Source organism: Nansenia antarctica (genome assembly GCF_963989245.1).
Source record: "Nansenia antarctica genome assembly, chromosome: 1".
Classification (NCBI taxonomy): Eukaryota; Metazoa; Chordata; class Actinopteri; order Argentiniformes; family Microstomatidae; genus Nansenia; species Nansenia antarctica.
The window spans coordinates 98,194,629-98,209,628 of NC_137674.1; the positions used below are offsets into that span (position 1 = coordinate 98,194,629).

General features: G+C 48.1%; 2 protein-coding genes across 2 annotated transcripts in view; both read left to right on the forward strand.

Annotated features, from left to right (window-relative positions):
- ror1 (receptor tyrosine kinase-like orphan receptor 1) overlaps nucleotides 1-3,665 on the forward strand; it is a gene marked incomplete at both ends in the record, with an annotated part of 117,177 nt that extends 113,512 nt beyond the window's left edge. Inside the window, 1 exon segment of the mRNA XM_080528202.1 lies at nucleotides 2,172-3,665. Within this exon segment, the coding sequence (XP_080384328.1) occupies nucleotides 2,172-3,665 (1,494 nt within the window).
- Nucleotides 3,666-7,724: 4,059 nt separating this feature from the next.
- Nucleotides 7,725-15,000, forward strand: part of LOC308154988 (microtubule-associated serine/threonine-protein kinase 2-like) — a gene marked incomplete at both ends in the record, with an annotated part of 11,854 nt that continues 4,578 nt past the window's right edge. The window contains 8 exons of the mRNA XM_080528215.1: nucleotides 7,725-8,322; nucleotides 9,258-9,437; nucleotides 9,671-9,738; nucleotides 11,259-11,356; nucleotides 13,513-13,721; nucleotides 14,154-14,292; nucleotides 14,482-14,614; nucleotides 14,786-14,951. Of these exons, the coding sequence (XP_080384341.1) occupies nucleotides 7,725-8,322; nucleotides 9,258-9,437; nucleotides 9,671-9,738; nucleotides 11,259-11,356; nucleotides 13,513-13,721; nucleotides 14,154-14,292; nucleotides 14,482-14,614; nucleotides 14,786-14,951 (1,591 nt within the window). The remainder of the gene's footprint in view (nucleotides 8,323-9,257; nucleotides 9,438-9,670; nucleotides 9,739-11,258; nucleotides 11,357-13,512; nucleotides 13,722-14,153; nucleotides 14,293-14,481; nucleotides 14,615-14,785; nucleotides 14,952-15,000) is intronic.

Sequence of the window (15,000 nt, forward strand, 5' to 3'; positions counted from 1 at the left end):
CAGCTGCAGCTCTCTCTCTCTCTCTCTCTCTCTCTCTCTCTCTCTCTCTCTCTCTCTCTCTCTCTCTCTCTCTCTCTCTCTCTCCCCTTCCATCTCTCTCTCTCTTACTGGAAGTCTTTGTATTGCAGGACAACAGGAGGATATTGTAATGCATGGAACAGAATCCATTCCTCATTTTCATTCCTTGCATTACAATGAGCCCGTCCTTCGATTTCTACCTCCACCAGCCTCCCCCTGGCTACTCTATAAACCCATGCTGTTAGACCAGGGACCCAGCTCAAAGACACAGCTGTGGCCTGGCTGTGTGGAGGCTACTGTAGGGGGGAAGGGACATTCAAGTCCTTATCACATCATCACTGATGCGTATCGGCCCGTAGCAATACGGTACCGGGTCACAGACAAACTCAGACCGTGAAGTATTTGTGGTCTGGCATCCCGAAATACTTCTACCCCCCCCCCCCCCCCCTCTCTCCCTCCTCCCTTTCCCCTCACTCCGCTTCCTCCTCGGTGTCACTGCTACCCAGCAGGCCTTGCTCCCGGGTCACCCAGGGGTCGTGGTTCGTGACAACGAGCCCCGCCCCGCCCCGCCCCGTCGCGGTGCGAAGAGGATGAGCCACATTTGACTCCCGGGGAAACGACCCGAAACCAAAAACATCTGTCCCTTTCATAACAGTAACATCCCCCCCCCCCCCTACACACACACACACACACACCGTCTAGCTGACTGTGGCCTCTGTCAGGAATTTCATTTGTCAGTTCCTGGAATCGCTCATCTTCCCACCCGTTTTATATCCCCCCTCCCTTCCCCCTAAACCCCCCCCGCCCGCCCGCCCACCCCAATCACCTGGCCAGAGTACAGAGGAGAGGCGAGAAGTCTGTTTGAATGATAAGAACCAGTTATGGAACAACAAGGCTTCAAATAGTGTGTTCAGTATTGAACAACTGTTGTGGTTTTATATCATGTTATACTGAGAAAAGTCTCTCTACAGTAGTGGTGAATCTAGCACTCAAGGAAGGCCCATTTCCTTCCTGTAAGGGATGGGCCAAGATCTGTGGCCCAGTGAATAATGCTGACTATGGACAGGGCCCATAACTTGTGTAACCACAGATTTGTATAATATGATTACAAGAATAGTGACCTCATGATCAAGGACAGGTCTATAAATACGAGTCCCACCCATCGTTGGGGGCTTCTTGCTTTTGGGCCATTGCTTCTTGCTTATTGGTCTGCTCATTTCTCTCTGCGCTCATGTAACTTGGCTTAATAAAAGGCCTCTTTGGAGACAATTGATCTAAGCTCTTTGTGCTTTATAAGTTCTACTAAATGTATTAAGAATCAATTATATCCCACAACACAACAATTCCATATTGTTGGTCTGAACAGATGAACACACTCCCAGGGGTGTGACAGAATGGTTAGTGGAGTTGGTGTTGAGTGGTGTTGGGGTGTAGTCCACACATGCTAGGGTAAAGGGGGAGTTTGCCATCTCTTGGGTTCTAAGAAAGGCCTCTTGCCCCCCCCCCCCGCCCTACCCCCCTACCCCCTACCCCTCTCCCCTATTCTCATTGTTCAATCCCAGCTGGGCGGTTAATCCCAGTTGTCTGTCATCATGAGAGGTTTACTTAGTTTTGTTATTACTGGGTCACTTTCATTCCACATTAGGGATCGCAAAGAAAATTAATTACATGCAATTTCTCAAAGGGTTGTTTGAGTTGCGAGCACATTGCCAGATTCGGGTCCTGGCGTTTGAGCATTTATGCATTTTCTGTCTCAGTCTGAAGTGATTTATTGAAGAGCGGAGCTGAGGAGATTAGATAATGGATACAGTATGAGAGTAATGGATAATTACATACTCTCTAGGCAATATCTCTCTCTGTCTCTCTCTCACACACACACACATATTTGAACTTTCTCTGTTACATTAGGCAGTTTGCCTTCCTCCAATTATAACCGGCACACCAATTTTAGCCTGGTTAAGTTTGAAGGTCCACACAAACCCATACCAGGATAATTACGAACATTGAGCAGGTTGGAAACATTGTTTTTTAATATCGTTCTCTCTCTCTCTCTCTTTCTTTGTCCCTCTCCCTCACCCCTCTCCCCCCTCTTTTCTCTCCACACTCTCTCTTCCCCCTCCTCTCCCTCTCTCCCCCCCCCCTCCCCATCCCAGACCAAGGCGAAGGAGCTGCCCCTGTCGGCCGTGCGTTTCATGGAGGAGCTGGGCGAGTGCGGCTTCGGGAAGATCTACAAGGGCCACCTGTACCTGCCCGGCATGGAGCACGCCCAGCTGGTGGCCATCAAGACCCTGAAGGACTTCTCCTCCCCGCAGCTGTGGGGCGACTTCCAGCAGGAGGCGTCGTCGGTGGCCGAGCTGCACCACCACAACGTGGTCTGCCTGCTGGGCGTGGTGACCCAGGAGCAGCCCGTCTGCATGCTCTTCGAGTTCCTCAACCAGGGCGACCTGCACGAGTTCCTGATCATGCGTTCGCCGCACTCGGACGTGGGGTGCAGCAGCGACGAGGACGGCACGGTCAAGTCCAGCCTGGACCACGGCGACTTCCTGCACCTGGCCATCCAGGTGGCCGCGGGGATGGAGTACCTGTCCAGCCACTTCTTCGTCCACAAGGACCTGGCGGCGCGCAACGTCCTGGTGGGCGAGCAGCTCCACGTCAAGATCTCGGACCTGGGCCTGTCCCGGGACATCTACGCCTCGGACTACTACCGCGTCCAGCCCAAGGCGCTGCTGCCCATCCGCTGGATGCCCCCGGAGTCCATCGCCTACGGCAAGTTCACCTCGGACTCGGACGTGTGGGCGTTCGGCGTGGTGCTGTGGGAGATCTTCAGCTACGGCCTGCAGCCCTACTACGGCTTCAGCAACCAGGAGGTGATGGAGATGGCGCGCAAGCGGCAGCTGCTGCCCTGCCCGGAGGACTGCCCCGCCCGCGTCTACTGCCTGATGACCGAGTGCTGGCAGGAGGGTCCGGCCCGGCGGCCGCGCTTCAAGGACATCCACGCGCGCCTGCGGGCCTGGGAGGGCCTCTCGTCCCACGCCAGCTCCAGCACGCCGTCCGGAGGAGGGGGCAACGCCACCACCCAGACCACCTCCCTCAGCGCCAGCCCCGTCAGCAACCTCAGCAACCCCCGCGCCTACGCACACACGGCCGCTGGGTACCTCTACCCGGCCCAGGGGATGCCCCACCCGCCGGGCCAGATGGCAGGCTGGACCCCCATGGCGGCCCAGATGGCGGCCCAGAACCAGCGTTTCATCCCTGTCAACGGGTACCCCATCCCCCAGGGGTACGCGGCCTTCCCCGCGGCCCACTTCCCCCCGCAGGGCCCGACCCGGGTGGTCCAGCACCAGCACCAGCACCAGCACCTCCCCCCGCCCAAGAGCCGGTCCCCCAGCAGCGCCAGCGGCTCCACCAGCACCGGTCACGTGACCAGCGTGCCGTCCACGGGGTCCAATCAGGACGCCAACACGCCCCTGCTCTCTCACTGCGTGGCCATCTCCGCCATGCCCGGGGGCGGGACCATGCAGGTGTACGGACACATGTCCCAGAAGGCCTTGCAGCAGATGCAGATGGACCCTTCGCAGGCGTCGGCCCTGCTGGTTGACGCCAGCAGACACCTGTACTCCGACACGGTCATCTCCGCTGACCTGTAGGCAACAACACTACGTTAGCGCTGACCTGTCGGAGCTGATGGGTTTTAATTGTTGGGTTTTTTTGTTGTTTTGAAAATGATTATTATTATTATTGACGTCGCAACTTTTTACTTGTGTAAATACAGTATATAAATCCTGAATGAAATGCAAAGATTTATATTCAAAAGAACCATTTTATTAAGGAAATGTAAAAAAAAAAAAAAAAGGAGAGTAAGCCTGTCCTGTTCTCTGGTTCTGAATCTCAACGGCCGTGATGAAGCTATAACCAGGCCCATCCCTGATGAAGCTCAGGTGTGTCAACACACACACACATACACACACACACACACACACACACACACATCAGCCGAATGACTGTGAGAGACACAGCGCTGTCGGGAGTCCGCTCCCTCAGATCTCCACAGGGGGGCAGTGTGTGGACGTCTGGACTGGCGGGGGGGGGGGGCTTCAGGAGCCTTGGAGCGGCTGGGTGTCGTGTTGATCGGACAGCGTGGGCATGTGCCACCGGCGGGGTTTGAACCCGGGGAAGCTTTTGCATGGATGCCACAGACTCAACCCACGAGAACCTCCTGGTGGTATGGCGTGAGGGGGCTACATCTGGGCTTTGTAGCCCCCCAAAGACAGGGCTAGCTCACCACCTCCGTAGCGCTACGTACGAAGCCTCAGCCTGCGTCAGCACATCTGCCTCTGCCATCAGGCCCTGCTCTCCTAATCCCTAATCCCCCCCTCCCCCTCCCACAGGGGACATGTGATCTGACTTCAAAGCAGCCTGCTCCCTCAGTATGGACCCACCCCCCCACCCCCCCAGAGGAAAGAGGCCCTGCAGAACTCTATACAATAACACTCATATCCTCTCTGCCTCGTCATCCTCCCAGCTCTCCCTGTTATCTCTCTCCTCTCCTCCACGCAGGGTTCTGTATTACTGTCCATGATCACAGGTCCTGTCTCTGTTACTGTATTATTCAGGGCCTTGGGTTCAATTCCATTTCCTCTATGGTTTTCAATGAGGATTTTTTTTTTTCAATGAATTGAATTGGAATCAGACCGTCAGTTAACTTTGTGAAATTTACTGAATTTGACGTGGATTGGAGCCCCAACCCTGGTACTATGATGTGACCGTGACGCTTTCATCATGTCAGAGTGGAAATACTGTCACAGGAGATATGAAGACACGAGACCTGAGCATACAGTACATGTTTAGGTGCTTTACTCATACACAAGGCTGAAGCAGACCAGTGCTTCACTAGCCTCCATGCTGTCTTCCTCCCTTTCCATCATGTGTCATATCTGGTTGAAGCTATGCAAGATGGCTCTCATTGGCTGAGCTAGGCTATGCAGTCTTTGATCAATCAATTCTCTATTTGAATGATGTGTGAGAAATGCACAGCCTCTTGGGCTCAATGATCAGTCATGTCTTAATAATCTCAGATTGTCTATGATGGATCGAAAGCATCCGAAGATACAGGGATAAAGTCACGTTCCTTCCATGCGCTCGTAGAAAAAAAGGATTACAAAAGGCGTTCCTCTGCTCTCCCAGAACGCTTTGTAGAACCCATTTTGGGGTTCTTTGTACGAGCCTTTTGGGTTCCACTTGGAAACCTCTCTGGAAGGGGTTCTACATGGAACCCAAAAGGGTTCTTCAAAGGCTTCTACTACACAGGGACAGCCAAAGAACCCTTTTTTGGTTCTAGCACCTTTTTTTCCTCAGAGTGAACACACCAGAGCATTCATAGAAGAAGCTGCATTATAGTAGAATTCACCTCAATTGAATGTGTTTGTTGCTATGCAACTAGCTATTTGATACAAAGACAGACTCACCCTTTGCCTGTACAGTGATGGTGCGTTCAAGTGCTCCCAGGAAACTCAGAGCTCCCCAGATTTAACATTAATTTGTGCAGGAAGGCTCCGAGATAGCTCAGAGTGGAAAACTCTGAATTCGCAGAGGAAAGCAATTTGCAGAGTCAGAAAAGTTCTATATTTTCAACAACAACAAAAATCTGGATGTTTCCTAGTTTTTGAGGAGCACTTGAATGCAGCATTAGACAATCATCGGTTTAGCTTTGGTAGCACTTCACTTCACAGTGGCCTTATACCAGAGCAACCATAATGGAATTCACACAAATAGCTTAGAACTTAGCGAATAGCTTAGAACTTAGCGAATAGCTTAGAACTTGGCTAGTTGCTTGTACGTAAGTAGTAATGCAGTACTTCTTTTTAGTTTGTTTATACATCAAGATAGAATGAGTTATCGTATGGCATTTCACTAACCAGTTCAAACACACATACATTTTGTCTTGCTTACCTTAGTATAGGCCTACAACTAGCTCCACACGTCCACCATGTTAGGTGTCTCTTGATCTTTAATCAGGGTACAAAGTCAATGAAGATGATCATGTTCATTTGTGTACCGTTTTTCCCAGAGGGCTTACTGTTGTGTATGATTCTAGATTTAAGTGTGGTGGTCCTATACTGTTCAGAGGTACAAAGCTGTCCTGTAATAAGCTTTTGTTTTGTTTTTGACGTCCACGATTCTCCTATATCTCTTCTACAGCAGTTTTACCTACCTAGGTATCTGGAGTTTTATACAGGTATCCTCTGACGTTTTATGAATTTGTATGTGTGTGTATAACAGTTCAAAAACCACTTTAACACAAGACTGTGAATCTTGGGACTTGTTATTTTGTGTTTCGGCAAAATATCACTCGTTTTTATTGTTTTGTATCAGTTTAATTTTAAGACAGTCTTTTCAAACGTCTTTTTCTAGATTACAGTGTATTCATTACAGAGGTTTACATGCATATTCTATTGACCAAGAGGCCTTGTCTTTGTATTTGTCTGAAGATTTTTGCACAGATGTTTTGTATGGCAAAATCATTATTAAATTACATTGTTTGGTTATAATGAGTTATTATTCTCATTATTTCTAGGAAACATTGAGGTTTATTAATCTAGAAATTATAAATTATGTCTAAATTATTAGACATCCCAAGTCTAGTTGGACAATGTTGTAATGATGATAAATGTCCACCAGGGGGCAGCAGATACCTGCAGTTTCTTTTCTATCTGGCGGTGAACGTGAACAACATGTTGGCAGCATGATCTCATATCCATCTTCGACCACAAGATGGTGGAATTGAGCTAATTATCATTTTGCATCATATAACTTTTCCAACAGTAGTCTGTGAGTCTCATGTCACATATACATTTATTAATATAGCCTAAGCACTTTGAGCTGCAACGTTTGCAGGAAAAGTGCTATACAAATAAACTTTATTATTCTTAATATGGGTTTGCTGACCTCTATACAAAATGGACCCTGGCTATGGTCTGTTTGATTGATTGATTGATTGAAAACTTTATTAGAAGATTTGCAGCAGTAGGTACATGAAAGTACATATTACATACAAGGTCAACTAACAGGATAAAAACCCAAGAAAGCCACTGGCTTATTTCAATTGGGGTCCTTGATTCTCAATTCATCGTTACATGTAAGACAGACAAAAAAATAACTAGTACTATCTACAAGATAAACATACATCCATCATGGGAAGAACAATACAACAAAGCATAAGGTATGTACAGCGGGTAGGACAGGTGGGGACATTCACCACAGGTGGGGGCGGGGGACAAAACACAAAGTATTTACAGTGGGTAGTTCGGGTCTTTTAATCTGATTTTTGATTTAGAGGGTCCAGTTACGGATTGCAGCCTCCTGTAAATGTTTTTTGTGATGTAACAATGACCAAAGTTAGAACATGCAGAACAATGAAGAACATGCAGCTGGGGTTCTAGAATCCAGCTGCAGTGGTACACATGACGTTAATTTACCTGCCATTCCTCTGTGAAGAGCTAGATAGATAGATTAGTTATTCATTCTTCTCACCGTTTTTCTTCAACTCTCGCTATCCGAAAAGTCACCAGACAATGAATCCTAGTGCGCCTATTCAACCGACGGCCTCCTTGTATGTAGGAGATCTCCACATGGACACCACTGAAGGAATGCTATGTGAGAAATTCAGCCCTTCTGGACCGATCACCTCTATAAGAGTGTGCAGGGACATGAGGACACGCCGGTCTCTCGGGTACGCTTTCGTCAACTTCCAACAGCGAGCTGACGCCGAGCGCGCCTTGGACACCATGAACTTCGACGACGTCAACGGGAGACCCATGCGCATCATGTGGTGTCAGCGTGACCCCTCTAGAAGGAACAGTGGAGTCGGCAACATCTTCATCAAGAATTTAGCGAAGGCTTTCGACAGCAAGGACCTCTACGACACGTTCTCCGTGTTCGGGGACATCCTTTCCTGCAAGGTAGCGTCTGACGAGAACGGCTTCTCTAAACGCTTCGGCTTCGTCCAGTATAACACCCAGGAGGCCGCAGAGAGAGCTATCGAGAGACTCGACGGCACGTTGTTGAACGACCAAAAAGTGTTTGTCGGACACTGGAAGTCTCGCAAAGAGCGAGAGTTCACTAACGTGTACGTCAAGAACTTTGGGGAGGGTATGGACGACCGACGCCTGAAGGAGAGGTTTGAGAGATTCGGACCGGCCCTGAGCGTCCGGGTCATGACTGATGGCGCTGGTAGATCCGTGGGTTTTGGATTCGTCAACTTCGAGAGGCACCAGAACGCCAAGAGGGCCGTCGAGGAGATGAACGGCCAGGAGATAAACGGGAGGCGGGTCTACGTGGGCCGGGCCCAGAAGAGAGGAGAGCGCCAGGCTGTCCTGAAGAGCCAGTTTGAGCACACAGGCCACAGGACCACATACCAGGTGTGTGTTTATGAAGGAAAAACTGTGACAGCTGCTGGTGAAAAGTAGTCAAAGCAACCAGTAGGCAAAGTCATTTTTCAGTAGTTTTTTTTACATGTGCTTAAACTACAGATTGTACGCTTTCGAATGATGTGTCATACAATCACAATCCAGAGAAAAAGCTGTTTAAAGAGTTGGTTGTTTTTCACACCTTCACACAGCCAGCTAATGGGCGGTAACACAACCACTCCCCCTCTAGATTGACAGCTGTCAATATCTGTCAGTGTTAGTCACTGGGTGAGATAGCTACAGCTAACATTATTATGTGTATAAGAAAAAGAAGCTGATAGTCTCGGTAAACATTGCTGATGTATTTGAGGTATAAAAACATCTCACTAAACATGCTCTCTCTCTACCAGCAGGGTGTCAACCTGTACGTGAAGAACTTGCACGACCGCTTGGACGACGACCAACTGCACAAAGAGTTCTCCCGCTTCGGAACCATCACCAGCGCGAAGGTGATGATGACGGAGGAAGGACGCAGCAAGGGATTCGGCTTCGTGTGCTTCTCCTCCCCCGAGGCGGCCACCAAGGCCGTGACCGAGATGAACGGCCGCATCGTGGCCACCAAGCCCCTGTACGTGGCCCTGGCCCAGAGCAAGGAGGAGCGCCAGGCTCTCAGAACCAACCGGAACATGCCACAGAGGATGGCCAGCGTCTGCGCCGTTCCCGACCCAGACTTCCTACCTAACTTACCCTACCAGGTTGCTCCCCCACCTGGACTCTTCATGGCTTCTCACATTCCACAGACCCAGGACTGTGGAACCGCCCAATACTCCTCAGCTCAGCTGAGACCCACTCATCACCTGGCTACCCTCGAACCTGAGGCGAAACCTCAGCACTTCCAGAACACGCCCGACGACACCACCACGTCTCCATGGGCTACCGGGCCTCAGACCTTCGATGCTATGACCCCCGCCACACCTTCCCAGGTGCCCCGTAGGATGACGTCTCAGCACATAGGTCAGTTTATTTAGTGAAGCATCCCTGCGCATAGCAAGGTTCCCACGGGTCTGTACTATATGCAATTTGGATGGGGTTCAGTGGAGATATAGGGCTTTTCTTAAAGGGTTGGATTTGGCTATAGCTCTTGTGCTTATGTGGATCGTATCCCAATTGTCTTTGTGCGTTTAGACGAATACCTTGATGTAACATGGCTTCCTATGTCTTCCTCCCCTCTCTCTCTCTCCCTGCAGAAATGGCCCAGCTGAGCAGCTATGACAGTGGGAACCCAGACACACCTGAGACAGACGACTCTGTGGACGTGAGTGGCTGCTAGCCCAATACTGTCTCCATAGGACCACGTCCCCTGTCCTAACGCCCTATACTATACTGTCTCCATAGGACCACGTCCCCTGTCCTAATGCCCTATACTATACTGTCTCCATAGGACCACGTCCCCTGTCCTAACGCCCTATACTATACTGTCTCCATAGGACCACGTCCCCTGTCCTAATGCCCTATACTATACTGTCTCCATAGGACCACGTCCCCTGTCCTAATGCCCTATACTATACTGTCTCCGAACGGGCTACGTCCCTAGTCCTAACGCCCTACGCTATACTGTCTCCCTTAGGGATGCACGATATGCATTTTTTCCAACCGATACCGATAACCGATGTTTACCCGCTTCTCGTGGCCGATAACCGATATGATAACCGATATGAGAACAGATATAATTTCACAGTTGATAACCTGTAGTTCATGCACACCTGAAGGTAAGAAAGGCTATGTAGTGAGCAAAGATTGATGATTTAATATTCCATAGTGATCTCACCAAATCTAACTTACATCACTATTGTTAACACAACAAAGAGAACACTTCTGACTCTTCAAATGTTCATTTATTTAAAAAAAGGAAATACATTTCAACATTGTTGAAAATCACATCACACTCGCTAGTCAAGCCAAACTATTGCAATGCATGGATTGGGTGAGTAATCCCCACTGCTACCTAGTTAACTAGAACACTACTTTACCTTGTTACCTAGTTAACTATAACACTACTTTACATTGTTAGCGGGCTCACAAAACAAGCTGTGTTAGTTGACTAGCGACGTGTCATTCATTTTTAACAACGCTTAGCTCGCGCTTTTATTTTGAAATCGCGAAAAACGAAAACAGAAGTCAATGTCGGAATGAGCCTCTCCTTGTTGTTCAGAGAACAGATGCCAAACTACCGACATGTTTGCTGTAATAATATGATTTGGCAGTAGAAAGCCATCAGTCAATAGCTCGTCTCATTCACAGAACAGCATGGGTTGCCTGCACTGTTTGATTGCGTATTTTAGAGCAGACTACAGAGATGGTGAACATTAGCACTCGCTAACATTGGCTATCTATTTACCTTAGCTTACCGTTAATAGACTGCATGGCTGTACGCAGGCGCAGCATCATGAGCGCGACAACCGGAACCGGAAATATTTCCGGCTTCATATTATCGGCTCTATATCGGCTAAAATGTAATAAAACCGATAAATATTTAATAACATTAATTTCCCAATATCGGCGCCGATAATATCGTGCATCCCTAGTCTCCATAGGGCCAAGTCTCCTGTCCTTACATCCAGTACTACACTGTCCCCAGTCGGGCTATGACCCCCTGTCCTAACCCCCATCTAGAGGACTCTCTCTGTGTCCGTGTCCCCGTCCTAACACCCATCTAGAGGACTCTCTCTGTGTCCGTTTCCCTGTCCTAACACCCATCTAGAGGACTCTCTCTGTGTCCGTTTCCCTGTCCTCCCCACCCGTGTGACCCTGTGTCTGTGTCCCGTTGTGTCCCAGGGTCGAGGGGCCACCGTCACCGCCCCCAAGCCTAAGACCAAGCCCCCCCGAGTGGAGGACTTTGAGAACATCAAGCTCATCAGTAACGGAGCCTACGGGTAAGGAGCCTACGGGTTTGGCAGTGCCGTCTGAGACGGTAGCAGAATCTGTGCTAAAATGCTACCGCTACCAAAACCAGAGTTAGGCCTTATTCAAAAGACAGAGTGCATTCAGGCACAACGGTGTCCTTCATTTCATTACACTGTGAATATACCGTCTATAGCACACAAGCATTAAATTGGTCCCCCCCATATCATTGGGCTTTTTGCGGATGATATTATAGTTTTTCTTGAACAACCTGACGTATGTTTCCCAAAGCTGATGAACCTACTTGAAATATATGGTTACTACTCAGGATATAAAGTGAACATAACAAAAACACAAATTCTTACATTTAATTATTCCCCATCACAACAAATTAGACGTGCATACAACCTAAAATGGAATTCCAAAATAATGACCTACCTTGGTGTAAATATAACCAAAACATTTTCCAACCTGTTTGAAGCTAATTACAACAAAATTGATGACAATATTCGAAAGGATGTAGAAAGGTGGTCCACTCTTCCTTTAGACTTCAGTGCCAGAATACAAACTGTTAAAATGAATATCCTGCCTAGGCTGCTGTATTTCTTCCAGTCTCTTCCAATCGATGTCCCCCAAAATAAATTAGTAACCTGGGACAGAATGATTTCTAGATTCGTTTGGAATAGTAAAAGACCAAGAATAAAATGTACGACGCTTCAGCTACCTAAGAGTAAAGGGGGAATGGCTTTACCAAATCTCAGGGAATACTTTTATGCAGCTCAGCTCAGACCTTTGGCCTGCTGGTGTAGACCCGATTATGAATCTAGATGGAAAGATATGGAAAGGGAAGTGCAGGGTCATCACGTTCAGGCCTTGGTGGGGGATAGAAATTTGGTGAGGGCTCTGAGAGGTGAGATGGATCCAATAGTTGCATTTACACTAGAAGTCTGGAAGGCGGTAGTAACAAAATACAAATTAAAGAGAGGGGTCCACGCGCTGAGGTGGTTTGCATACGATTCCAATTTCAAACCAGGGGTGTATGATTCAACTTTCAAAGAATGGGTGCGAAAGGGCATGACGGCAATGTGTACGGTTTCAGAGAAGGGTGAATTGAGGAGTTTCCAGGATCTACAGACGGATTATGGTATTCTAGACAGGGATTATTTTAGATACATGCAATTAAGACACTATTTTGTTAAAACGATAAAGTTGAATGCAGATGAATCTTTAGATACTGTGACTGGGGTGATTGTGGATGCATACCAGCAGAGGGGGTCTCGGATCATCTCTGCTTTCTATCAGGCTTTGGGGGGAAGCAGGGGGGACTCGACTCTTTACATAAAAGCAAAATGGGAAGCGGAGTTGAAAATCCAAATATCAGAGGAAGAATGGTTTCAAATGTGTGAGACGCAATTTACATCCACAAACTCATTAGTATGGAGGGAGTTCTGCTGGAAGAACCTGACTCGCTTTTTCATAACACCCAGAATAAAGAGCAAGCAACTTGGCGTACAGCAACAGTGCTGGAGGATGTGTGGGTACATGGAGGCTGACCACTCGCACATTTTCTGGAACTGTACAAAGATAAGGCCATATTGGGAGATGGTTAATGCAGTGATCAAAACTATTATGGGATATGGAATCCCAAATACCTGCCCGGTGATGTATCTTGGGAACATTAAAGATGTTGTGGGGGGAGGCGATCTCTATCTGACTAAGGTTTTGCTTGCAGCTAGTAAGAAAGCTATAACCAGGAATTGGCTTAATGTGAACGCTCCGAAACAGGAACAGTGGCTGGAAATTGTACAAGATCTTTTTGTTATGGAAAAGTTGACATACGTTCTGAGAATCCAAGAAAACGCATTCAATAGGAAATGGGAAAAGTGGAATATTTACAGAGTTGACACCTAAGAGTAAGCTGTGCATTTTATTATGTGTATCTCCAGACAACTAGTGTGTATATTGTTGTTTTTTGTTGTTTATGTGTTGTGTTGTCAATGTTTCATGAAAACTCAATAAAAACATAAGTGTGAAAAAAAAATTGGTCCCCCCCAAAAAGAAAAACGTTTTATTAAAAAAGAAAATAATTGAGCATGAGGTGAAAAACCCATTCGGGCTAATGTGACAACCACAGCGGCAACAAATGTTGACATAAACCGTATTTCTCTCTCTCTCCCTCTCTCTACAGCGCCGTGTTCCTGGTCAGACACAAGGAGACCCGTCAGCGCTTCGCCATGAAGAAGATCAACAAGCAGAACCTGATCCTGAGGAACCAGATCCAGCAAGCCTTTGTGGAGAGAGACATCCTGAACTTCGCTGAGAACCCCTTCGTGGTGTCCATGTTCTGTTCCTTCGAGACACGCAGACACCTCTGCATGGTCATGGAGTATGTGGAAGGTAGGGTCTTTTATATGCACGCACACATGCACGCACACACACACACACACACACACACACACACACACACACACTCGCAGTACCGTATTTTCCGGACTATAAGTCACACTGTTTTTAATAGTTTGGCTGGTCCTGTGACTTATAGTCAGGTGCGACTTCTATATCAAAATATATATAATTTAACATGTTTTTAAATGTTAATTCATACTCATAAATTCATAAATATTAAGATTTTTTTTTTTCTTCATGACGCATATTTTGACTGATGCGACTTATACTCCGGAGCGACTTATAGTCTGGAAAATACGGTATATCAGACACAAAAACACGCACCATACACACATCTCAATTTCAAATACACACACACACCTCACTTTCACATACAGTACAATAGGGGTGTGTACTCACAGTCTGTGCCCACGGCTTCCCCAGGTGGAGACTGTGCCACCCTGTTGAAGAACATCGGAGCTCTGCCCGTGGACATGGCGCGCATGTACTTTGCCGAGACCGTCCTGGCGTTGGAGTACCTGCACAACTATGGCATCGTACACCGAGACCTCAAACCCGACAAGTAAGCCCCACGCTGGGATGTACATGTCACATACATAGGCCGCTGTCCACCTACACGGTTGTTTTCTAATTGCTGTCCTATGGGTCAACCATAGGCTCAGACATAGGAGCAACACACAGCTATCTGTACTATATGTCTCTGTTATTCACCTTTATTTATTCTCTCTCTCTCTCTCCTGCTCCCCTCCAGTCTTCTGATCACATCGATGGGCCACATCAAGCTGACAGACTTCGGCCTGTCCAAGGTGGGTCTGATGAGCCTGACCACCAACCTGTACGAGGGACACATCGAGAAGGACACCCGGGAGTTCCAGGATAAACAGGTAAAGGAAGAGACGTCCTCTGGCGAACCTCTACCAGAGTATCCTGATGAATATGGTTTATCCCTCCCCCTGTCTTCCTATCTGTCCCTCACCCTCTTCTCATTGGTTTCGAGCACTGTGTATGACGTGTGTGCGTGTGTGTGCGTGTGTGTGTGTGTGTGTGTGTTCCAGGTATGCGGCACGCCAGAGTACATCGCCCCAGAGGTCATCCTGAGGCAGGGCTATGGGAAGCCCGTGGACTGGTGGGCCATGGGGGTCATCCTGTATGAGTTCCTGGTGGGCTGCGCCCCGTTCTTTGGAGACACCCCAGAGGAGCTGTTTGGACAGGTCATCAGTGGTGAGTGTAGCATAGAGACACACTCACACACACACACACACACACACAC